General features: G+C 48.8%; 1 protein-coding gene across 9 annotated transcripts in view; it reads right to left on the reverse strand.

Annotated features, from left to right (window-relative positions):
- DNAH17 (dynein axonemal heavy chain 17) overlaps positions 1–25,603 on the reverse strand; it is a 158,495-nt gene that overhangs the window by 82,318 nt on the left and 50,574 nt on the right. For 8 of the 9 annotated variants that reach the window (XM_033182425.1, XM_033182418.1, XM_033182417.1 and 5 more), the window contains 11 exons: positions 25,467–25,583; positions 25,239–25,325; positions 23,628–23,780; positions 12,794–13,042; positions 8,410–8,532; positions 5,496–5,843; positions 5,309–5,400; positions 4,755–4,881; positions 2,910–3,062; positions 571–696; positions 254–361 (listed from right to left, as the gene is read on the reverse strand). In XM_033182425.1, the coding sequence (XP_033038316.1) occupies positions 254–361; positions 571–696; positions 2,910–3,062; positions 4,755–4,881; positions 5,309–5,400; positions 5,496–5,843; positions 8,410–8,532; positions 12,794–13,042; positions 23,628–23,780; positions 25,239–25,325; positions 25,467–25,583 (1,683 nt within the window). Of the gene's footprint in view, positions 1–253; positions 362–570; positions 697–2,909; positions 3,063–4,754; positions 4,882–5,308; positions 5,401–5,495; positions 5,844–8,409; positions 8,533–12,793; positions 13,043–23,627; positions 23,781–25,238; positions 25,326–25,466; positions 25,584–25,603 lie in introns of those variants that run through there. The other variant, XM_033182422.1, reaches the window with a different exon arrangement.

Raw genomic sequence — 25,603 nt, forward strand, 5'->3', positions numbered from 1 at the left:
TTTTTTGGTTTTGTTTTGTTTAAGACTCTCAGTAGCATTTGATGATTTTCAGGTGAGAAATCAAAGTACATATTTCTGAAGATGTCTGTTACCCGTGGGGAGAGGTGCCTGGGGCTGCAGTGCGTGGCTGTTTTTGGCCTGTGGAAGGTGCTGCTGGTACTCACCTGGCAGGTTTCAGACGGACACATGGGGCCATGCACCTGCTTTTTAAACAAGTTTTAAAAACGTAACTAACTAAACGCTAGTAACGCACCTGCTTTTTGTTATAATCTTTGATAGCGTTTTCATATCCTTCCTCCAGCCTGGCAAACGCCAGGCCCACCTCGGTCGTCCACCAGATCTGGGTGCAAGTCAGGGCCACCTGAAAGTAGATGCCCCCCATTGCCCATGCAGTGAGCGATCGCTAGTCCCCGCTAACACAGAAGTTCCTGCTGAAAGCTTAGACAGTTTTCCAGGAAAGCTTAGACAGTTTTCCAGGGGACCACAGTTCACAGAGGAACCCATGAATACAGAGAAACTTGCCCCTTATCCCAGCCACAAGGCACCGCCGAGCCCCCACCCGCCTCAGACCTGGGCCGAGTAGTCTAGGATCCACTGCTCCCTCGGCTTCTCTTCGTAGGTCACCACGGCCTCTGGGATTTCGTGCCGGAGGGTGGAGCACATTCGGTCCAGCACTCGATTCAGCCACACTTCCACCTGGGGACGGGAGCCATGGTGACCAAATACAGCCATGTGTGCCTGCCTCTAGTTCCAGTAATTTGCTTTGTTGTAAAGAAAAACGTTGGTCATCATCTTCATCCCAGGGGCAGCCATGTCAAGGATTTTACAGAGCAGTAACAGTGAAACACCTTTTTTTTTTTTTTTTTTTAAAGATGGAGTCTTGCTCTGTCACCCAGGCTGGAGTGCAGTGGCACGATCTTGGCTCATTGCAAGGTCCACCTCCCAGGTTCACACCATTCTCCTGCCTCAGCCTCCTGAGTAGCTGGGATTACAGGCGCCTGCCACCACTCCTGGATGATTTTTTTTTTTTTTTGGTATTTTTAGTAGAGACGGGGTTTCACTGTGTTAGCCAGGATAGTCTCGATCTCCTGACCTCATGATCTGCCCACCTTGGCCTCCCAAAGTGCTGGGATTACAGGCTTGAGCCACCACGCCCGGCCACACCTTCTGTTTTTAAATTGAGATAGGATCTCGCTCTGCTGCCCTGGGCTGCCGTGCAGTGGTGCAGTCACGGCTCACTGCAGCCTCCACTTGTGGGCTCAAGTGATGCCTCCACCTCAGCCTCTCAAGCAGCTGGGACTACAGGTGTGCACCACCACACCCGGCTAGTCAAAGACTCACTTTAAAAATGTGGCTGGGGGCTGGGTGCAGCGGCTCACATCTGTAATCCCAGCACTTTGGGAGGCTGAGGCGGGTGGATCATCTGAGGTCAGGAGTTCAAAACCAGCCTGGCCAACATGGTGAAACCTCGTCTCTACTAAACATACAAAAATTAGCTGGGTATGATGACAGGCGCCTGTAATCCTAGCTACTCTGGAGGCTCAGACAGGAGAATCACTTGAACCTGAGAAGTGGAGGTTGCAGTGAGCCAAGATTGTGCCATTGCACTCCAGCCTGGGTGACAAGAGTGAAACTCTGTCTCAAAAACAAACAAACAAACAAAAACCATACCCACAAGTAACTGCTACTGGGAGAAAAAAAACCCTCAAGTGGATATGAGGGTAGATTTTTTTTTGGAGATGGATTTTTTGGAGACTAAGTCTCGTTCTATTACCCAGACTGGAGTGTAGTGGCGTGATCTTGCCTCACTGCAACCTCTGTCTCCCAGATTCAAATGATTCTTATGCCTCAGCTTCCCGAGTAGCTAGGACTACAGGTGTGTGACACCAAACCTGGTTAATTTTTGTATTTTTAGTAGAGACCGTTTCGCCATGTTGGCCAGGCTGGTCTTGAACTCCTGACCTCAGATGATCTGCCCACCTCGACCTCCCAAAGTGCTGGGATTATAGGCATGAGCCACCGCGCCCAGCCAGATTTTTCCTGTTAGCTGTAAGCACGGTGCAGGCGGGCCTCACTGTGTTCTGCGGCTCTGTTTGTAAAGGGTAAACCCAGGAAGCAAATCTGGACAGAAGCTGTCACTGGCCCACCCACCCTATCCACGTAAAGCAGGCCACGTGTGTGGTGTGCTCAGCTCTTTGAACCTCAGGTTTTCTCGAGATTTTTTTTTTTTTCCTACAGCTGATTTACCTCTGCATTGTATTTTCCTCAGGCTGATGTTAAAACGGTTTCTATTGCTTGATCAATAGCTGGGTGGGGAGGGGGCAGCCCAGAAGTTTTCTGACAGCAGAAGGAGCCCGCCCTGAGCTGGGGGACACGCTTGCTGGGGAAGGAAGAGGCTGCGGGCACCACTCTGAGCGGTGGCAGCGCAGCCGATTATTTTGGACAGGCATTGGGAATTGGTGGTTCAGAGATGTGCAGCCCCCTTCAAAGCAGTCCCTTTGGCAGGTGATAAAAAGGATTCAATGACATTAACAGGGCGGAGACAGAGTCTCACTCTGTCCCCCAGGCTGGAGTGCAGTAGCGCGATCTTGGCTCACTGCAACCTCTGCCTCTCGGGTTCAAGTGACTCTCCTGCCTCAGTCTCCCAAACAGGGCTTTTCTCCCATCCTTTTCTCCCATCCTTTTCCCTCCCCTTTCTCACTTGTGCTATATGGGTAAGGCTGTGCTAGAAATTCTATGAAGAGGTCAGTCCCTTAAGCGTTTTCTAGAGAGGCAGAGGAGAGGAGCAGGGGCGGGCTGGCAGCTGCACAGAGTGGTGGTTCTCCGGATGTCGCCGTCTGAGGGCATGTGCCCCAGACACAGCTGCGCCCTTGTCCTGAGTTCCCTGCGTGGCATGCCCACACACTCACCTGCCCCGAGAGGTCGCATTCCTGATCAAAAACCATGTACTCGTCCTCCTTGCTGTACATTCCCAGGCCCACCTTGAGAGGTTTGTCATTGGCATCGAGCTGGAACTTTAGTTTACACAGGCTATCGAAGAGTTTGGACAGGTGGCGGCTCACCTGGGTGGAGGGGAAAAGCCGGAATTATGCAACGGGGGATTTGAAAGGCACGTGCATGGCTCAGGCTTTCCATGGGTGGTCTCAGGCATTGTTCTTTTTGGAGTATACTCCCCATCTTTGATCAATGTTAACTAAACATGGCTAACTCAACAAAAGGAACCAGCGAAGACTGCTCTGAGTCAGGACACAGAAACCAGGCCAGGAACCGCACTCCTTCTAAGCCAAATATCCATTCTGGAAGATTTCTTTTCGGCCAGGCACGGTGGCTCACACTTGTAATCCCAGCACTTTGTGAGGCCAAGGCAGGTGAATCACGTGAGGTCAGGAGTTCGAGACCAGCCTGACCAACATGGAGAAACCCCATCTCTACTAAAAATACAAAATTAGTTGGGCATGATGGCGCATGTCTATAATCCCAGCTACTTGGGAGGCTGAGGCAGGAGAATCACTTGAACCTGGGAGGTGGAGGTTGTGGTGAGCCGAGATTACGCCATTGCACTCCAGCCTGGGCAACAAGAACAAAACTCCATCTCAAAAAAGATTTCTTCTTTTTGAGAAGGTTCTGTCCCAGGTTCCAAGCCACACACTCAGTCTATTCTTGCATATCCCTTCTTCTTGTGTATCCTCTAACCTTATGGTCAAAATAAAATACAGGCATTTTCCTTCACCTAATTTTTTTTTTTTTTTTTTTTTTTTTGAGACGGAGTCTCGCTCTGTCGCCCAGGCTGGAGTGCAGTGGCCGGATCTCAGCTCACTGCAAGCTCCGCCTCCTGGGTTTACGCCATTCTCTCGCCTCAGCCTCCCGAGTAGCTGGGACTACAGGCGCCCGCCATCTCGCCCGGCTAATTTTTTGTATTTTTTTTTAGTAGAGACGGGGTTTCACTGTGTTAGCCAGGATGGTCTCGATCTCCTGACCTCGTGATCCACCCGTCTCGGCCTCCCAAAGTGCTGGGATTACAGGCTTGAGCCACCGCGCCCGGCCTTTTTTTTTTTTTTGAGACAGAGTCTCCGTCTGTCACCCAGGCTAGAGTGCAGTGGAGTGATCTTGGTTCACTGCAACCTCTGCCTCTCAGGCTCAAGCAATTCTCATGCCGCAGCCTCCCGAGTAGCTGGGATTACAGGTGCGTGCCACCATGCCTGGTTATTTTTTGTGTTTTTAGTAGAAATGGGGTTTCACCATGTTGACCAGGCTGGTCTCAAACTCCTGACCTCCAGTGATCTGCCTGCCTGGGCCTCCCAAAGTGCTGGGATTACAGGTGTGAGCCACTGCGCCCGACCTCTCTTCTCTTTTAGAAGAGCCTCCAGGAGGCACCTGTTCCTTGCTCTTGGGACCCTGAGATTTACTAGCTGATTGGAGGATGACCCACTGAGAGGTGTGCCTTTCGGAAACAGTGTCTTACTAGGCCTCTGGCATATGACCCATTTTCTAGAAGGGGAAAATGAGGTACAGAGAGGCAAATTAACTTCTCCAAAGCCAGGCCAAGTGCAGAGCAGGATGTGAGATGAGTCCTGCCACGTTTCTGCCATGGCTGGGGACCGTAGGAGAGCTTCTGGTGCAGAGGGCCTCCTGGAGATGATAGAGCACATCCAGGGATACTGTTACCCCATCCTAGGGCAGTTCAGGTAGAGGTGCCCGCCTGGGGTCTGCCATGATGTTGGCTTAAACTCCAGAATGCAGGGGGCCCCGCCTACCTCCACAGGGTCATTGCCATTGGAGAGAATGTCCAGGAGGTCAGCCGAGGAGACAAAATAGAACCTGGGGAAAGCCAGTCTCTTGGTCTCTAAATACTCTGACAAAGCTTTTTCACAGATGGCCAAGCTGGGAGGAAGGAAGGAGAGGAGGCCGGTGACCCCACTCTGTAGGGATGTTTGCCACCCACCCTATCGGCGCAGGGAACTGGTCATCCTGGAGATGCCTGGACTGCTGTTCACAGGCCCGGTTTAATTCAGAACCTCCTACCAGAGGCTCTCATTTCTTTGCCATCCCCTGACCTTGTGGGCACTCCTAGGCAGGAGGGAGCCTCATTTATTCTCTGGGTCACTGCTTCCTTCAAGGCCAAGACATTGTGTGGCAGGATGAGGCTGTGGAGCGCATGCTCCCCAGGGAAAGGGAATAGATTAACCCAGGACCTGTGGTTTTGCCCTGTGCTGGCCAGCGGGCCGCACAAGACTTAGGTTCCCTCAGACTTAAGACTTAAGGAATCAGCACCACTGCCTCCCCTGGTCTGGACAGGTGTGAGCCCCACCTCTTCTTCAGAGCCTCCAGTTTATTGTAGAGGCCGGGTTTGCTGGTGGCTTCCACCACGTTGGGTGTTTTTACTGCATCTTCCATCAAGGCCTGGGAAGAGAAGGGGATCGCCAAGGCATTAGGGACCCCGTTTTGTCCAACACAGTCATTTCTGAAATGCGTGGGAGCCACCGGGCTGTGCTCACCTTGAATTCCTGGTCGATGTCATCAAAGCGCTGGGAGTCCTCCGGAAGCTGGGCGCGGATGTCTTCGGAGCCGATGAAGATGCTCTCCAGGTGGCTCCAGGTTCGCTGGACCTCAAACCAGATGGAGATGACGGAGTCCGCCATGGACAGCTTCTGCTGCCAGCTCGTCACCTCCTTCAGGAAGTGGGCCAGGTACTTGGACGTCATCAGGTTCTGCAGCTGCACCTGGTTGTCCTCCAGCGTCTCCACCAGCACCTCGTTGGACTTGAGCATCATGGTGCCCGTCCGCGGGTGCGGCTCGTGCTCGAATTCCATCATGCTCCAGGTACTGTCCAGGGCTTTCAGCACCTTTTAGGGGAAGAGAAAAATAAGGTCACTGAGCATTTGGCCTGCAAAGCTCAGGCAGGACCCAGAGTTCCCAGGACGTAGACTGAAGCTCCATGATCAGAAAGCAAAAAGACTCAAACCAACGTATTCACAGGAGCCAAAGGCAGATCCAACCCGAACCTTCCTACTCCAATGACGGATGAATGTGATGTCTGTCCATATAATGGAACATAAGCCACTAATGGAATGAGGTACAGACGCCTGCCACAATGCGGATAAACCTGAAGACCTTAGGCTGAAAGAAGCCACACGCAGACCACATAGCACATGCGAAGGAGTTCAGATTGTGCCACCCCAAAATATGCCATCCTGCAATTGATGATTTCGAGTCAGAGGCACTTGAAGGGCAGCAGATGCAGGAATCTCTGAGCCTCATGCTGTTCCTGGGAAGCAGGAGCTGCAATTCCCAGGTGAATGATGTTCTTCTGATACCAGAATGAAATGATCATTCTCATCACGAGGATGTGAAGTCAAGATGGAAAGAATCCTGTCCGCTCAGAACTTGTTAGAATAGCTCTCGCCTTCCAGCCTCTCACACAGATTACTTTTCTGCAACTTCCTGTTTCCGCAACTCAGTACTTAAGTGTTCAATGCTAACTGCGTTAGAGTCAGGAAAGTCCCCCTTTCCTCCCGTACCACAGAAAACTTGGATTAAATAATTTGCATACTTTTCTCCTCTTGGTTTGTCTTACGTCAATGGAATTCTCAGACCTAGCTGGGAAAAACTCTAAAAGCATAGAGAGAAAGTGCTGCCTCCTCTACGTACGTATGATGCCGTTCCTATGAAAGTGTGGAAGGGGGGATCTATACAGGGGGAAAGTGGATTAGTGGTTGCCTAGAGCTGGAGATGGGGACACGTGAGAAGAAAGGGGTAGGGGATGATGGCTAAAGGATGTGGGTTTCTTTCTGAGGTGATGAAAATATTCTAAAGTGTGTTAATTCTATTTTTATTTTTTAAAAAATTATAATTTTTTTAGGGGCAGGTTCCAGCCCAGGCTGGAGTGCAGCAGCGTGATCACAGCTCACTGCAGCCTCCATCTCCTGGGCTCAAGTAATCCTCCCACTTCAGCCTCCCAAGTAGCTGGGACTATAGGTGTGTGTCACCATGTGCCCTGCTAATTGTTTTTTTTTTTTTTTTTTTTTTTTTTTAGATGGAGTCTCACTTTATCACCCAGGCTGGACTGCAGTGGCATGATCTCAGCTCACTACAATTTCCACCTCCCAGGTTCAAGCGATTCTCCTGCCTCAGCCTCCCAAAGCGCTGGGATTATAGGCACGCGCCACCACGTCTGGCTAATTTTTGTATTTTTAGTAGAGACGGGTTTCACCGTGTTGGCCAGGCTGGTCTCAATCTCCTGACCTTGTGACCCGCCCACCTGGGCCTCCCAAAGTGTTGGAAATACAAACATGAGCCATCACGCCCGGTCCCCAGCTAATTTTTTTAAGTTCATTGTTTTGTAGAGATGGCGTCTGCCTGTGTTGCCCAGGCTGGCCTTGTCTTGAATTCCTGGACTCGAGTGATTCTCCTGCCTCCCAAAGTGCTGGGATTATAGGCATGAGCCCCCACCCTCTGCTGTTTAGTATGTGCTGATTACACACTTGTACCTCTGCTAAAAGTCATTGTACACTTTAAACAGGTGAATTGTATGGTAATACAATTCTAATTGTAAACCTAATAAAGGTTTTTTTTTTTTTTTAAGCAAACCAAAATGTGACAATTCAAACTCACAAAACAGGCTGAGGAGAGAGATTTGAACCGCAAAAGGAGTTTTCCTGGATGCTGGAACTGCCAGTAGCCAGTGGCACATTATAAGTTCAGGTACCAGCTGGGGGCCATCCCCCACCCATCCCCGACCCTCCCCTCAGCTCGGAGTCAGAGGAAAGAACTGACGTCCGTGGAGGAGTCAGATGGGACCACAGACGAGGATGCTGGAGGCAAAGGAAATGAGAATTCTGGTTGTTTACAAAATGTCCCAAACTATTGCGTGTATGGGGCGGGCAGAGTTACAGCCAGGAATTGGGTTTCCTAAGAAAAATTCCAGAAGTAGGCTGGCACGGTGGCTCACGCCTATAATCCCAGCACTTTGGGAGGCCGAGGTGAGCGGGTCAGTTGAGGTCAGGAACTCGAGACCAGCCTGGCCAACATGGTGAAACCCTGTCTCTACTAAAAGTATGAAAATTAGCTGGGCATGGTGGCGCAGGCCTGTAGTCCCAGCTACTTGGGAGGCTGAGGCAGGAGAAATTGCTTGAATTTGGGAGGTGGAGGTTGTAGTGAGCCAAGATCATGCCACTGCACTCCAGCCTGGGCAACAGAGAGACATTCTGTCTCAAAAATAATAAAAAATAAATAGATTCCAGAAGTATTTTTAAAGATTTGTCACGGGTTGGGTAAGAAAGGCCCCCCAGACTTCCCTTGAGTGCCATGGGGCTGCAGGACCCATAACGAGACCTGTCTAGGTGCTCCCAGTACAGGGGCGGTTTCAGGCTGATCCCACGTGGCACAGACAACGCTGCCAGCACCGCCTACCTTTTCCATGCCGGACTCTTTCACGGCCTTGTCCACGATGTTGCGGACCTCATCCTCGTAACTGTGCAGGTTCAGCTGCAATAAATCTGCCAGGGTTGTCTCTTCTGACATTTTAAATTTCACCTAAGGGAAAAACCAGGCATGATTCATTTCAGGTCATTTGGACTCTGAAGTGCGCAGACGTCACCCTTCTTCACGGAGAGCCACTGCCAGGGCGCGATCCCAGGCTGCTGGAGGGAGGGAGGCGAGCTCTACACTGCCATTTTCAGCTCTGGGACTGAAGGAGGTGACTTCTCCAAGCCTCACCTTCCTTCCCTGTAAAACCGCATAATAGCAGAACCCACCCGCGCTGGGCGGAATTGTGGCCCCTCCAAAATTCACGTCTACCCAGAACCTTCGCATGTCACCTTATTTGGAAATAGGGTCTTTGCAGATACTAAGGATCTTGAGGTGAGTTCATCCTGGATTTTCCAGTGACACATAAATCCAGGGCCAAGTGTCCTCATGACAGGAAGGAGAGGGAGATCTGAGTCACACAGGAAACAGGGCCTTGTGGAGACTGAAGCAGAGACAGGCGTGATGCAGCCACAGGCCAAGAAATGCCTGGAGTCCCCAGAAGCTGGAGGAGTCAGGAAGGACCCTCCCCCGGGGCCTTAGAGGGAGTGCAGCCTGCTGACACCCTGATTTCAGAGTCCTGGCCTCCAGCACTGTGACAGAACACATAACACAGGTCTGATTTTTTTTTTTTTTTGAGTCGGAGCCTTGCTCTGTCACCCGGGCTGGAGTGCAGTGGCGTGATCTCGGCTCACTGGAACCTTTACCTCCCTGGTTCAAGTGATTCTTTTGCCTCAGCCTCCCAAGTAGTTGGGACTAGAAGTATGTACCCCACACCCAGCTAATTTTTGTATTTTTAGTAGAGACGTGGTTTCACCAAGTTGGACAGGCTGGTCTCAAACTCCTGAACTCAAGTGATCCACCTGCCTCAGCCTCCCAAAGTGCTGGGATTACAGGCGTGAGCCACCGCGCCCCCAGTTAGGTCTGTTTGAGCCTCCTAGTTTGTGGTCCTTTGTCATGGCAGCCCCAGGAAGCGAATCCACCACCTCTGGCAGCTGCTGCATTCCTAATAGGCAAAGCACTCTGTGGCGGTGGCCGAGTCACAGGTACTGTTACTCTAGCACCAACACACCAGGTACTTGCCAAGTGCCACCACTTCCCAAATCGCTTCCACATCCCTTGTCTAATATTCTTCTTGATGTCACATAGTCAGACGTTTCTGAGCATCGATTCTGAGCCCACCGTGGAATTTTAACCAATGATGGAACCTCGCATCTCTAATCACATTTGGGGACATATCCACCCGAGGCTCACCAAGACCTCAGCTGTGCCCAGCTCCTTTCATGGAGATATTTAGCTGGCTTATCACCGCCCAAGCGTCTCTCCCAGGGCACCTGGATGGGGCACATGAGCCTGTTGCCAGGCATCTGGGAAATCTTTTGTCTCAACACACGAGAGGCACCCCCAGGGACTGGCTCCCAGACACCCGGACACACAAATTCCTGGGGAGCAAGCGGGTGCCCCTGTGCCCTCAGGGTGGCCTGCATAACTGGGTTTGCTTTTCCCTCCTTAGGCCTAGGGAGCAGCAGAAGGGCTCTGGACAGTGTGGTAGGGGTGGAGCGGGAGCGTCTAATGCTCCTCCTAGGTGGGCGCCCTCCTGGGCTGGCCAGGACCTAATAAGAGATGGAGAGAACAGTTTGGCCCCATTCTCCTACTTCCTGCAGAGGTAGGGATCTCTCGGGAAGCCGTGGGTTAAGCCTTCCCACCACGCAGGCTTTGGGCCACGCTGCCCTTGGTCCTTGGGGTACGTTCTCGCCGTTCTTGCATTCTTTCATGCCGAGCCCCACCCCAGCCTTTCTGCTTGCCTTCACAGTTCTCACTCCCAAGGCCCAAGCCAAACTTCATACTCACTCAGAGCTTTTCCTTCCCTTCCCACCCCTTGAAGGTGGTGCCCTCCTCTAGGTCTTGGGATCATCACTGAGTATCTCCTGCGCTTGGCATTTAAACCTGATATCGAAGGTTGGCAGAATTTGCCACCAAAATACGCCACTTTGGCTTAAGGGTTATTTTGAGATGAAGGCAGTTGAGAAGCAGCAGATACAAGAGAAGCTCTCTGCCCTCCCCCATTTGCCTACAAGCAGGAAATACATTTGCCAAGGAGTCCCACCGCCCCCTCTACCAAGAACGACAGAAGTTAATCAATGGAGGCCAGATGCAGTGGCTCACACCTGTAATCCCAGCACTTTGGGAGGCCAAGGCAGGTGGATCACCTGAGGTCAGGAGTTTGAGACCAGCTTGGCCAAGGTGAAACCCTGTCTCTACTAAAAATACAAAAAAAAATCAGCCAGGTGTGGTGGTATGTGCCTATAATGCCAGCTACTCGGGAGGCTGAGTCAGGAGAATCACTTGAATCTGGGAGGTGAAGGTTGCAGTGAGCCGAGATTGTGCCACTGCACTCCAGCCTGGGCAACAGAGTGAGACTCCATCTCAAAAAAAAAAAAAAAAGTTACCTGATGGAGACAGCTTTAGCCCCTTATCAGCCCAGAGGAATGGGAGGAATCTACACAACACACCTTGCTGAAGCTCACCTCATCCTGCTGTAAAACAAAAATAAAATCCTAAGCCCCTGAACAAATTGAATGAATCCCTGTCTCTGCTAGAGACGTTCCTAAGTAAACCTGAAAAAGGAGTTCAGGCCATGATGGGAAGGGGGTTGGACGACAGGCCTCATTATACCCCCCTCCCTTTGGGATTCAGGCACAGCTGACCATTAACATCCACACATCAATCCTAAGACTGACCAAACAGAATGTTTGTAGCAACAGGATACATCACACGACAGATAGCAGGCCCTGAAAGAAATCGCAGTATTTTACCCCAAAATATGTTCCTTTGACATAGTTTGAAATAGTCCTGCAAAGCTGTCTCTTGTAGGGGAAATCTACATTCTGTAGAGAATCCCCTTTGTCTTTCCTGGTCTTTTCTCATTTTGTTTTTTTTTTTTTTGAGATGAAATTTTGCTCTGTCACCCAGGCTAGAGTGCAGTGGCATGATCTCGGCTCACTGCAACCTCCGCCTCCCAGATTCAAGCGATTCTCCTGCCTCAGTCATTCAAGTAGCTGGGATTACAGGTGTGTGCTACCACACTCGGCTGATTTTTGTATTTTTAGTAGGGATGGAGTTTTGCCATGTTGGCCAGGCTGGTCTCAAACTCCCGGCCTCAGGTGAGCCACCTGCCTCAGCCTCCCAAAATGCTGGGATTACAGATGTGAGCCACTGTGCCCGGCTTTCTTCTAATTAATCTGTCTCTCATCAGTCTAATTTACAGGGGCCCCAGCCAGGGAACCTAAGATGGAGAGAGGGAAAAATAAAATCCCTCCCCCACCCCGCAATTGCCTGTATTATTATTTCTTTGCTTCCTTGAGAGCAGAGGCCATGTCTGCTTTCTCTCTGTGTCCTTTGCAGCTAGGTGGGGCCTCTGCAGTGTAGCTGCTTCAAGTAGTTTTGTTCAGTGTTTGCTGAGAGTGGGGAGTGTTCCTGTTAGCCTTCTGGAGGGGTCAAGGCCAGTGCCTGCCACTGCGGGATATTCCTGGAAAGATTCAGGTGCTAAGACTCTGAGTTCCTGGGGTCATGAGGACCCCAGTGAAGCTGCCCATTTGCCCCAAACTCCCTGAGTCTTATGAACATGCAGCCTACAACCAGAACCGCTTACCTACTTTGCAGGGCCCAGTGCAAAATGAAAATGCAGGAGCTCCTGTTGGAAAATTACTAAGAATTGGCCAGGTGTGGTGGCTCACGCCTGTAATCCCAGCACTCTGGGAGGCCAAGGCAGGCGAATCACGAGGTCAGGAGTTTGAGACCAGCCTGGCCAATATGGTGAAACCCTGTCTCTACTAAAAATACAAAAAAAAAAAAAAAAAAATTAGCCAGGTGTAGAGGCGGGCGCCTGTAGTCCCAGCTACTCGGGAGGCTGAGGCAGGAGAATCACTTGAACCCGGGAGGTGGAGGTTGCAGTGAGCTGAGATTGCGCCACTGCACTCCAGCCTGGCAACAGAGCGAGACTGTCTCAAAAACAAAAAAAAAAAGGAAATTACTAAGAATTTTGACATGGTGAAGTTGAGATGGTAAATGGAGCCTGCCCCACCACCCCCAACCAACATAGAGCCCTGTGTGACTGCACAGGTCACTTGTGCACGAAGCCAGCCCTGCCCACACTGACTTTACCACCATCGGGCCCTGAACACCTTGGCTAGGCAGCTCAGGACAGCCCATCCTGCAGCAGGGCTGGCCACCAGGGGCGGTCCCCTCCGCCCACCATGGCGCGTGGTACCTGGGTGGCCTGCATGAGCTGCTGCCAGTGGCGTTCCCGAATGGCAGGGTTCTGCAGCTCGCTCACGGCACGCAGGGACGTGATCATGTTCTTCACGGTGTTGTCGAGCCCCACAAAGGCATCCCAGGTTTTCATCTCCTTGTCCAAAGACCTCACATCTTTGGCAAACTTCTTACAATCTATGTCCATCTGCTCAACGTTGATATCTTTCCACTTGGTGGTCTTCCAGTCCTCGATGCTGGTATTTACCTGAACAAAAACACCCCGTTTCTCCTTTCACTCTTGTCAAGGAGGATTCAGGAAGACAACCCTCTTACCTCTCTGCACTTACTCGCAGGGAGCAAAGCCCAATGAGGAATATTTAGAATGAATACCAGAGATCATTAAAATGATTGGATACAAGAAAAAACAACTGTGGCATCATAAAAGGTAAGATTTAAAAGTTAACAGTTGGCTGGGCATGCTGGCTCATGTCTATAATCCCAGCACTTTGGGAGGCCGAGGTGAGCAGATCACCTGAGGTCAGGAGTTCAAGACCAGCCTGACCGACATGGTGAAATCCCGTCTGTACTAAAAATACAAAAATTAGCCAGGTGTGGTGGTGCACGCCTGTAATCCCAGATACTTGGGAGGCTGAGACAGGAGAATCACTTAATCCTGGGAGACGAGGGTTGCAGTGAGCTGAGATCGCGCCACTGCACTTCAGCCTGGGTGACAGAGTGAGACTCCGTCTCAAAAATAAATAAATAAAAACAAAAGCAGTTAAAAGGCATTTCAGCAAAAGCCTGTGTCAGGGCCCTGCTGTTGCTGGCCAGGACCCAGTTTTCTTTCACTTCTCAGTATGTCCACGTAGCTTGTCTTGGCCCATGAAAGGTGAGTGATGCCTGACAATACTCAGCTTGGTGTTCCCCTTTCCTGCCGTGGCAATCACGAAGGGGCATCGCTGATCCACAGCCTGCACTGTGGAACTAGTCCTTGACAGGTAACTTCCCAGGGAACAACTGCTTGGAACTACAGTATGCACTTTGCATGAATGAGAAATACGCTTTTGTTCAGTACACAGAGATCTGTGGGGCTGTTACTGCACAGTAACCCAGCTTCCACCGATAAGAATATAACAGGGCCGGGCGCGGTGGCTCACGCTTGTAATCCCAGCACTTCCGCAGACTGAGGTGGGCGGATCACAAGGTCAGGAGATCAAGACCATCCTGGCTAACACAGTGAAACCCCGTCTCTACTAAAAATACAAAAAAAAAAAAAAAAATTAGCCAGGCGTGGTGGCGGGTGCCTGTAATCCCAGCTACTCGGGAGGCTGAGGCAGGAGAATGGCGTGAACCCGGGAGGCAGAACTTGCAGTGAGCCAAGATCGCGCCACTGCACTCCAGCCTGGGTGACAGAGCGGGACTCCGCCTCAAAAAAAAAAAAAAAGAATCTAACAGAAGACACTTCATTCACAACAATATGACACAAAACATACAGACTACCCAGGAATAACCCAACCAACAGTATAACCATGAAAACGGCTGTGAAGCTGGAAACTGCTAGTCATTGAGGGAATCAGAGACTGTTGACATGGGCACTTACAGTGGGAAGCTCTGGGCTTGAGAAACATCTGTGCTCCAGAAAGTAAAAACTGAGAGTGTTTATAAGACATTTACCTTGAAGATACGACGATCTGAAACCTTAATCTACATAGGAGTCGATGGCTTTTTCTGGCAGGTTCAAGATTACCCTGCATCCTATTATCATAAAATGTCTTGGCTAGTGTGTTTTGGAGAGTTTTTCTTGAATTGTCCTGACTTCAAATGCTGTCATCTCCTGGGAAACGTGGATTTTATTCTCCCATCTACGCAAACAATTTTTTTGTTGTGGGAAAGTGTATATCCCATTCTCTCAGATGCCACTATGTTCTGTAATGCCACTCATATAAAAGAAACTTGAGTCTGGGCGCGGTGGCTCACGCCTGCAATCCTAGCACTTTGGGAGGCTAAGGCAGGAGAATCACCTGAGGTCAGGAGTTCGAGACCAGCCTGACCAACATGGTGAAATCCCATCTCTACTAAAAAAATGCAAAAATTAGCCGGGTGTGATGGTGGGCACCTGTAATCCCAGCTACTGGGGAGGCTGAGACAGGAGAATCACTTGAACTCGGGAGGCAGAGGTTGCAGCCAGTGGACATCAGGTCACTGCACTCCATCCTGGGCCACAGAGAGACTTTGTCTCAAAAAAAAAAAAAAAAAAAAAAGAGAAACTCAAATTCAGTTAATTGGTGAAAAAGTCTCAAAAGGCCTTCATTTGTACCTTCTCTTAAGGCCTGGCTATAAAAAAGCCTGTGACTCCAAATACGTTTTTCCCCCATGTAAGAAATATTTTGACTCAGTACGGTCAGCATGAAGATATTTACTATAATGTAATTTAAAAATTAAATAAAAGAGACAGAGCATACTCTTGTATGGGAAAATGGAATACTGCCAAGAGATGAATTTTCCTCAAATGAGTTAATTCAATTTCATTTAAAGTCATAATAGCTTCCTTTTGGAGGGGAGGAAGTTTTGACAAATGATTCTTTTTTTTTTTTTTTTGAGATGGAGTCTCGCTCTGTCGCCCAGGCTGGAGTGCAGTGGCCGGATCTCAGCTCACTGCAAGCTCTGCCTCCTGGGTTTATGCCATTCTCCTGCCTCAGCCTCCCGAGTAGCTGGGACTACAGGCGCCCGCCACCTCGCCCGGCTAGTTTTTTGTATTTTTTAGTAGAGACGGGGTTTCACCATGTTAGCCAGGATGGTCTCGATCTCCTGACCTCATGATCCACCCATCTCGGCCTCCCAAAGTGCTGGGATTACAGGCTTGAGCCACCGCGCCCGGCCGATTCTTTTGTTTTTGAGACAGAGTCTCACTCACTCTGTCGCCCAGGCTGGAGTACAGTGATGTGATTCTCAGCTCACTGCAGCCTCCACCTCCTGGGTTCAAGTGATCCTCCTGCCTCAACCTCCCCAGTAGCTGGGACTACAAGCACATGTCACCAAACCCAGTTAATTTTTATATTTTTAATAGAGGTGGGGTTTCACCATGTTGGCCAGGCTGGTCTCAAACTCCTGGCCTCAAGTGATCCGCCCACCATGGCCTCCCAAAGTGCTGGGATTACAGGTGTGAGCCACCACAGCAAGCTGGATTTGATAAAAGTTCATTCAAAAAAGTAAAAGAGGAAAGAGTTCAACTATTTTTGAAAACAGATGAGCAAAGAGGAGACAGAATGGCAGAAACCAACATATGCACACACACAAAAGAAGAAATACGTGGGAAAAAAAGGCCCCATGCTTGGAGTCCAGCCTCCCTTCACACACCGAGACCTGGCCTGTCCTTATCTTTCTGCTGCCTAGGAGGCCACAAAGCAGCCCACAGAGACATGATCCAGACTGCTCTTGTTTGACCAATTCCCAGGCTCCCGAATTGCCTCTTCTTCTCCCTGAGTATCACCCCTCCACAATCTACCCAAATCCCAATTTCCTCAGGGCTGTCTTAGCATCTGACCCAAACAAAAAGCCTGCTTGCATTCTTTAAAAAGTTGTTAGTTCTTTCAGTTCTGCCAAGATGGAGCAGCCCTGTTACTTCCGGCTTCTCCCTCTTACAACGGAAAAACCTTGGGCATACCACAACAAACAAGCCCATGGAAGATTGCTCATATACTGAGGAAATACGCAAGACAGTTATGTTACAGTTAAGAGGGGCAGAGGTGAGGGCAAAGAGATCTAAATGGAAGTAAGATTTCTACACTCAAAAGTGACAAAATGCTGATATCAGTGACTGTCAAACAACCACTAAGAAAACTATATAAAGTGCTATGTTCAGAATCACTCGAAATAAATCAGGATGGATCCTAAAAATGTTAAAAGAGTCAGAGGACCAAGAAACAAAGGGAACAAACAGAAAACAAAATGGCAGACATAGGCTCTAACATGACAATAATTATCTTCAATGCTAAATGGTCTAAATACATCAATTAAAAGCCAGAGACTGGCAGAGTGGATGAAAACCCATGATCCAACCATATGCTATATATAAGAAACTCACTTCAAATACAAAAATACAGGTAGCTTGAAAATTGAAATATGGAAAAAGATCTATCAGGATGAACACTAGTCAAAAACAATAGAAAAAAATAGAAGTGGCGATACTAGTATCAGATAAAGCCAACTTTAGAGCAAAGAACATTCCTAGAGACAAAAAGAACATCATATAATGGAAAAAAGGGTCAACCTGTAGGAAGACAATAATACCAAATCTGTACACACCGAGCAACAGAGCCTCGAAATACACAAAGCAAAAACTGATCGAGCTGAAAAGGGAAACAAACACATCCATAATTACAGTTGGAGAGATTTCAACACCCCACTCTCAGCAGTTTATGGAATTGCTAGACAAAAAGTTAGCAAGACTATAAAAGGACAGAACAACACAACCAACCAACAGGATCCGATTGACACGTATGAAACACTCCGCCCAACAAAAGCAGAACACGCATTCTGTTCAAGCGCCCGTGAGACATTCACCCAGACAGACTATACCCTGATCCATAAAATAAAGCTTAATACATTTAAAATAATGAAAGTTATATACAGTGTGTTCTTTGACCATAATGGAATCAAACTAGAAATCAATAATAGAAAGCCAACAGGAAAATCTCTAAAACACTTAGAAATTTAAAATACACTTCTAAATCATCCATGGGTCAAAGAGGAAGCCTCAAAAGAAATAAAAAGACAGAGAACTTGGAATGTAGTATCAAAGTATGTGGGACACAGTTAAGGTAGAGAGGCAAATTTGATAGCACTAAGTGTTTTCTTTAGAAAAGAGAAAAGGTCTCAAATCAATAATCTAAGTTTCCACCTCAATAAACTAGAAAATAAGCAAAATAAGCCCAACGCAAAGGAAGGAACGAAATAATAAAGATCAGAAACCAATGAAATTTAAAATAAAACAACACAAAAATTAAACAAAAATCTGGTTCTTTGAAACATCAATAAAGTTTATAAACCTCTAGTAAGACCGACAAAGATGGAAAGAGTGAAGACACTAATCACCAATACTAGGAATGAAATAGAAGATACCACTGCCAAACTTGCAACCATTTAGAGGATAATATGGAACTAATATAAACAACTTCATGCTTGAATTAAACAATTTAGAAGAAATAAACCAGTTCCTCAGAAACCACAAGCTACCAAAATTCTCTACCAAGATTTTCACAAATTTGAAACAGACCAACATGAGCAAGCCCATGTGGCCATTAAAGAAATTGAATTTGTGACTAAAAATCTCATGGAAATGACCGGGTGCGGTGGCTCACGCCTGTAACCCCAACACTTTGGGAGGTTGAGGCAGGCGGATCACCTGAGGTCAGGAGTTCAAGATCAGCCTGAAGAACATGGTGAAACCCTGTCTCTACTAAAAAATACAAAAAAATAGCTGGGTGTGGTGGTGGGCGCCTGTAATCCCAGCTACTCAGGTGGCTGAGGCGGGAGAATTGCTTGAACCTGGGAAGCAGAGGTTGCAGTGAGCCAAGATCATGCCACTGCACTCCAGGCCTAGGCGATAGAACAAAACTGTTTCAAGAAAAAAAGTGTCAGTATAATCCACTATCTTAGTAGACTAAACAAAAATCAGTCATATCAGGAGACACACAAAAAATTGACAAGATCTAACACCCATTCATGATAAATAGTCTAAACAAAAGGAACAGAATTTCCTCAACTTGAAAACTTACAGTTAATATACATAATGGCAAAGTGGTTTTCCTCTTAGCTTGGGAACAATGCAAGGATGTGCAAACTCACCATTCTTATTCAACAGAGTACTGGAAGTTCAGGCCACCGCAATAAGGCAAGAAAAAGAAATAAAAGACATACAGAATAGAAAGGAAAAATAAAACTGTTCCTATTTGCAGATGACATTATTGTCTATGTACAAAATCCCTAAGGAATCTAAAAAAGCCATCCTAGAACTAGTAAGTGAGTTTAGCAAGGTCACAAGATAAAAACAAACACACAAAAATTATTCACATTTGTATATACCCAAACAAACGTGGAAACCAAAATTTAAGACACAATGCCACTTATTAATACAATCACTTCTAAAAAGAAAAGGAGAGACATACAAGGTATAAATGTAACAAAACTTGTACAGGATCTTAAATGCTATTACAAAATGAAATCACAAAATGCTGACTAGAGAAATCAAAGAAGAGCCAAATAAATGGAGAGATATACTACGTTAGCTACTGAGAGACAGAGTCAACATGTCAGTTCTCCCCAAACTGATTAATAGTTTTAATGCAATTCCTATAAAAACCCCAATAAGGTTTTACTTTTTTATAAGCATAACAAGCCTGTTCTAAAATTCATATGGAAAAGTACAAATCCTAGAAGAGCAAACCAATTTTGACAAAAAAGGATAAAGTGGGAGGAATCACTCTGTATAACAAACCTTACTAGATTGCTCTAGTAATCAAGACTGTGCAGTATCGTGGAGGGATAGACACAAAGACCAATGGAACAGAGCACAGAACCCATCAACAGCAGCACACTAGGTGCCTAACTGACTTCTGACAAAGATACAAAATAAATTAAATGGAGCGGGGCCAGCTGCCACGGCTCACGCCTGTAATCCCAGCATTTTGTGAGGCCGAGGCAGGTGGATCGCTTGAGGTCAGGAGTTCAAGGCCAGCCTGGCCAACATGGCAAAACCCCATCTCTACTAAAAATACAAAAATTAGTCGGGCATAGTGGTGGGTGCCTGTAAACCCAGCTACTCAGGAGGCTGAGGCAGGAGAATCACTTGAACCTGGGAGGTAAGAGGTTGCAGTGAGCTGAGGTCACACCACAGCACTCCAGCCTGGGTGATAAGAGTGAGACTCCATTTAAAAAAAAAATTGTTTTTTAATGGAGGGACTGACTTGTCTACAAACGGTGCTGGAGAAATTAGACACCCATAAACAAACAAACAAAAATAATAAATGAAGCTTAACCCAATAAACCTCACTCCTTATACAAAAATTAACTCAAAATGGCTCGTAGACAAATAGAAAACTATAAAAGCATAGGAGAAAATCTGTAGGATCTAGGAAAAGAGTTCATAATCTATGAAAGGAAAAATTGATAAAATGGATTATATCCAAGGTTCATATTAAAAACTTTATGTAATTAAAGATTATACTAACACTGGCTGGGCATGGTGGCTCATGCCTGTAATCCTAGCACTTTGGGAGGCCAAGGCAGGTGGATTGCCTGAGCTCAGGAGTTTGAGACCAGCCTGGTCAACATGACAAAACCCCATCTCTATTAAAAATACAAAAATTAGCCAGGCGTGGTGGTGGGTGCCTGTAATCCCAGCTGCTCAGGAGACTGAGGCAGGACAATCCCTGAACCCAGGAGATGGAGGCTGCAGTGAGCTGAGATCGTGCCACTGTACTCCAGCCTGGGTGACAGAGTGAGACTCCGCCTCAAAAAAACCAAAATTATACAAAAACTCTTACTCAGAGAAACACCCTGTTAAGAGAACGAAAAGACAAGCTACAGACTAGGAGAAATTACTTGCAAACCACAACCTGACAAATTGCTAGTTTCTGGAACATATGAAGAACTCTCAAAATTTAACAGTAAAAAAACTCAGTTTTGGTTGCTGGGCGGGAGGGAGGTGCTGGCTGCAGAGGGAAGGAGCTCCCAGTGGCTGTGGAGAACCCAGCCCAGCTGAACCGAGCCACAGCCACCATGGTGGCTACCGAGGCCACTCACGAGAACCACCAATACCTCCACTGAGAGTGGAGACAAGTCCAACCGGAACCCTCAGTTTGAGCCAATAGCTTCTATTCCTGAGCAAGAAATTAAAATGCTAGAGGAAGAGGAAGAGGGACTTTTAAAAATGTGGGTGAAACTCTTCTGATTTTTTTCAGGGAACGATCTCCCGGAATGGAAGGGTGGAGGTACTGGCAACGTCAAGCTCCTGAAGCACAAGGAGAAAGGGGTCCCACGAGGAGGGACAAGACCCTGAAGATCTGCCAGCCCCTAAGTCATGCCCATGATGGAGCTGAAGCCCAACGCAGGCAGCCACTGTGCCTGGGTCTGCAACACTCACGTCGAATTCAGCCGTGAACACCCAAGCCAGGGCTGCTGGCCAGCCGCGTCCTGAATGCTGAGCATGCACAGAAATTCCAAAGTTCAAAGAATGCAAAAAAGACATCAAAGAGAGACAAAAGAAAGGACCGGGCAAAAACAACAATGCCGAAAAAGTGATGGAAAAGCTAGAAGCTCTTTTGGTGAAGAGGAGACCGAGGAAGACACTGAGGAAAAGCATTAAATTCTTCTTTCCTTTCCTTTTTCTTTTGAGATAGAGTCTCACTCTATCGTCCAGGTGGGAGTGCGGTGGCACCATTGCAGCTCACTGCACCCTCCACCTCCTGGGCTCAAGTGATCCTCTCACCTCAGCCTCCTGAGTAGCTGGGATCACAAGTGCACACCCACTACACCCAGCTTTTTTTTTTTTTTTTTTTGAGACGGAGTCTCACTCTGCCGCCCAGGCTGGAGTGCAGTGGCCGGATCTCAGCTCACTGCAAGCTCCGCCTCCCAGGTTTATGCCATTCTCCTGCCTCAGCCTCCCAAGTAGCTGGGACTACAGGCGCCCGCCACCTCGCCCAGCTAGTTTTTTTGTATTTTTTTAGTAGAGACGGGGTTTCACCGTGTTAGCCAGGATCATCTCAATCTCCTGACCTCGTGATCTGCCCATCTCAGCCTCCCAAAGTGCTGGGATTACAGGCTTGAGCCACTGTGCCCAGCCCATTTTTTGTATTTTTAGTAGAGACGGGGTCTTGCTATGTTGCCCAGGCTGGTCTTGAACTCCTAAACTCAAGTGATCCACCTGCCTCAGCCTCCCAAAGTGCTAAGATTATAGGCATGAGCCACTGCACCCAGCCTCCTTTTTCTTACCTATTTGAGACAGTCTCACTCTGTTCCCCAGGCTGGAGTATAATGGTGCGATCTTGGCTCACTGCAACCTCCACCTCCCAAGTAGCTGGGATTACAGGCGCCTGCCAACATGCCCAACTAAGTTTTATATTTTTAATAGAGACAGGGTTTCACCATGTTGGCCAGGCTGGTCTCAAACTCCTAGCTTCAGGTGATCCACTTGCCTTGGCCTCCCAAAGTGCTAGGATTACAGGTGTGAGCCACTGTGCCCACCCTCCTTTTTCAATTTTACCATGTCCCTTCTTTTCAGTTTGTTTTTATTGTGTTTTATTTTTACAAGGGACTTTATACAAATAACTGGATTAAAAAAACAACTTTAAAAAAAGTCAATTAAAAAAAAAAGTCAACTAGAAAATGGACAAAAGACGTGAATATGCAGTTCACCAAGGAGGATATATAGATGTCAAAGAAGCCCATGAGAAGATACTGGTGGCTGATGCCTGTCATACCAGCACTCTAGAAGGCTGAGACGGATGGATCGCTTGAGCCCAGAAGTTCGAGACCAGCCTGGCCAACACAGCGAGGTTCCATCTCTACATAGAAGTGCAAAAATTAACTAGGCGTAGTGGCGCAATCCTGTAGTCCCAGTTACTTGCGAGGCTGAGGCAGGAGGATTGCTTGAGCCCAGGAGGCAGAGGTTGCAGTCAGCCGAGATCGTGCCACTGCACCCCAGCCTGGGCAACAGAGCAGGACCTTGTCTCAAAAATAAATAAACAAAAATACTTTTTAGAAAAGAAAATATGCTGTCATCATTAGTCAGTAGGAAATACAAATGAAACCACAAAATCTTTCTCATAGATTGAGCCTCTGATGGTCTGAATATTCCCCCCTAAATTCCTATGTTGAAATCCTTACCTGACAGGGTGATATTGGGAGGCAGAGCGTTTGGGAGGTGAGGTCATGGGGGCGTGGCCCTCAGGAATGCAATTCGTGCTCTTATTCATGTGTTTATTTTTTGAGATGGAGTCTTACTCTATTGCCCAGGTTGGAGTGCAGTGGCACAATCCTGGCTCACTGCAACCTCTGCCTTCCAGGTTCAAGTAATTCTACCTCAGCTTCCTGAGAAGCTGGGATTATAGGTGCACACCACCATGCCCAGTTAATTTTCGTATTTTTCATAGAGAGAGGGTTTCATCATGTTGGCCAGGCTGGTCTCAAACTTCTGACCTCGGGTGATCCACCTGCCTCAGCCTCCCAAAGTGCTGGGATTACAGGCATGAGCCACCGCACCCAGCCTGATTCATACTCTTATAAAAGGGACCCTGGAGAGATTTCTCACCCCCGGCCCGTCCCACTGCCACCACGTGAGGATGCAGTGAGAGGGTGCTGTCTATGAGCCACAAAGTGGGTCCTCACCAGACATTACATCTGCCTCGATCGTGGACTTCCCAGCCTCCAGACTGGTGAGGAATAAAATGTCTGTGGTTTATGAGCCACTCAGTTTATGGGATTTTGTTAGCGTATCTTGAACAGACTGAGTGGTATTCTTTACTTAAAAAAAATTTCTTTAAAAGAGGTGAGATGTGAGAGAGAATGAGAGGAGGAGGAAGACGGGGAGGAAAAAGATGAAGGGAGGCAGAAAGAGAGAGGGGGCAGTCGAAGGCAAGCCCCCACCCACGTACAGAGAGGTGAACATTTCTACTTTAGCAGAGAGACCCCACCTTGCGATCTCAGGGCCCTTCAGGTGCCTCCACCCAACACTAGAAACCTTGTTGTCACATTCTTACAACCAAAGGGTACCCGGAGCCTACCCTCTTGTTGCCGGGGGCAGCTCCATGCAGAACCCCAGGCCCCACCCACACGGCGTGCGCTGTGCTCACCACGACAATCATGTCCCAGAGCTCCTTCAGCAGGCGGACCTCCCGGTGGCAGGCCTTGAGCTGCTTGTAGTCGGGGACAGTGACCTCGAACAGGCCCCCGGACTTGGACAGCGCCTCCATGATGCCTTCCATGGCTGAGATGCTCTTTTGTTGCTGGGTGGGGAGGGGCTGTCAGTGGGGCTGCCTACCCTCAGCGGCGCCCCACCCCACTCCCCGATGTTCTGCTCGTCTCTCCAGTGTGCCCTCCCTGATGAACCTTCTGGGAGGAGGTGTCAACACAATGGTGTCCCACCTGGAGGGAGGACAGAGCCCTCCATCCCCCAGCGCCTCCTGGGTCCTGCCTGCAGGAGAGGGCGGGTGAGCTCTACTCACTCCAGCGTGGGGACTGACTCCCAATGGGCATGGTACAAATGCCTCATTTCCTCCTGAGAGTTCCTGATTCCCCAGCATTTCTTCCACTTTCATATATTTTTATCTTATTAAAAATGATTTAAGTAATGTTTTGAAATGAGATAATTGAGAGAAGCAAAGAGGAAAAATTCCCAGTGTCCTTACAAATCCTGCGACTAAGAGTTGGCCCCTGGTGTGACTGGGTGTGGTTGCACGGACATGTAATGGACAGGCTGTGGCAAAGGTGGGCTCGGAGTGTGTGCACACACATGGACACGCAGGGACCACCTGCCCTGGTCAGCAGCTGGAGCTCCACAGCTCCCCTTGGATGGGCACGGGGTACCCCTCACTGCAAATCTTTCCAGAAAACCCAGCCTGGGGTCCTAGGGAGAGAATGGCTGCATCTCCATCATTGCTTGAGGAATGTGACATGAGGAAACAGCCATGAGGGAGGGTTGGATCAGAGCTGGAGACCAAAGAGCTGAAGCTCAGGGAGGGGAAGAGTGGGGTGACCCTGAGGACCCTGGGGTTCACATTTGCTAGAGCCTGTGAGGTGTAGGCAGGGCTGGCCCAGCAGTACCTGGGCACCGTACTGAGAGCAAAGAGGCACTGACGAGGGCCCTGCTGGGCCTCAAGAGGCCTCCCTGGGCCGAGCACCCCCACACGCTCCTGCCCACAAGAGCCTTTTGGGCCTGAGCTTGAGTGGGCTGCCAGGTCCAGGGCTGTGTGAATTTGCACTGGACGTGATCATGAACTTGGACAGTAGGAACAGAATGGGAACATGAGTGAAGCGTGGCTGCTGCCAGATGTGGTGGGTCAGGAGAGGCAGCAGGCAGGGAGTGATGGCAGGTGAGTGTTAAGCCCAGGAGACAGGAAGCTGCTGAATGTGAACAGAGTGGGGATTAGGGGGCGGAGCCAGGCTAAGGGACTGTGGGTCACACAGGGTGTTAATAGGCCTGAGCTGGGCCTGGAGCCACACTCTGAGCAGCGAGACACAGAGGGGACGCCCCGTGGTCTGGGGACTGCTAGTTTTGCATGTTCACGTACACACCCACGCGTGTGCTTGCACACATATGCACATGCGTACACATAAGAGCACTCATGCATGGCCCCAAGGTCAGTCCCATGGAGGCCACGTTTCTGGACTTGAAAGAATAACAACTTAAGAAAGCAGTGGGGTTCCCAGCCTTACCCTCCGATCTTACCCTTGAGCAAAAATACCTTATTCAGGGACGTGTAGGGGTTGGGGTCGCTGAAGGAGAACGGGGCCTTGTGCCTGAACTTCTCCCTGAACTCGTGCTGCTTGAGCTGCGAGAGAAGAGTGCAGGGTACAGAGGGTCACGGGGCGGCCACCTGCCCCAAGGGTGGCCCCAGCCTGCATGCCGCAGGGCCGTGTGTGAGCCCCACGCTGCTCCCCGGAAATCCCGCCCCCTGCCCCAGGTACAATACCTCGAACTGCTGGCATTTCCGCCGCAGGATGCTGACCTCGTTGGCCTGGAGTGGGGCCACGTTCTGCTTTACCTGAATGGCCAGTTTCTTGGTGTTTGTCCAGTGCTCCGGCAGCTCCTGCAGGAAGCGAAGGTGGA

The sequence above is a fragment of the Trachypithecus francoisi genome, unplaced genomic scaffold, assembly GCF_009764315.1.
Source record: "Trachypithecus francoisi isolate TF-2019V2 unplaced genomic scaffold, Tfra_2.0 Lachesis_group20, whole genome shotgun sequence".
Taxonomy (NCBI): domain Eukaryota; kingdom Metazoa; phylum Chordata; class Mammalia; order Primates; family Cercopithecidae; genus Trachypithecus; species Trachypithecus francoisi.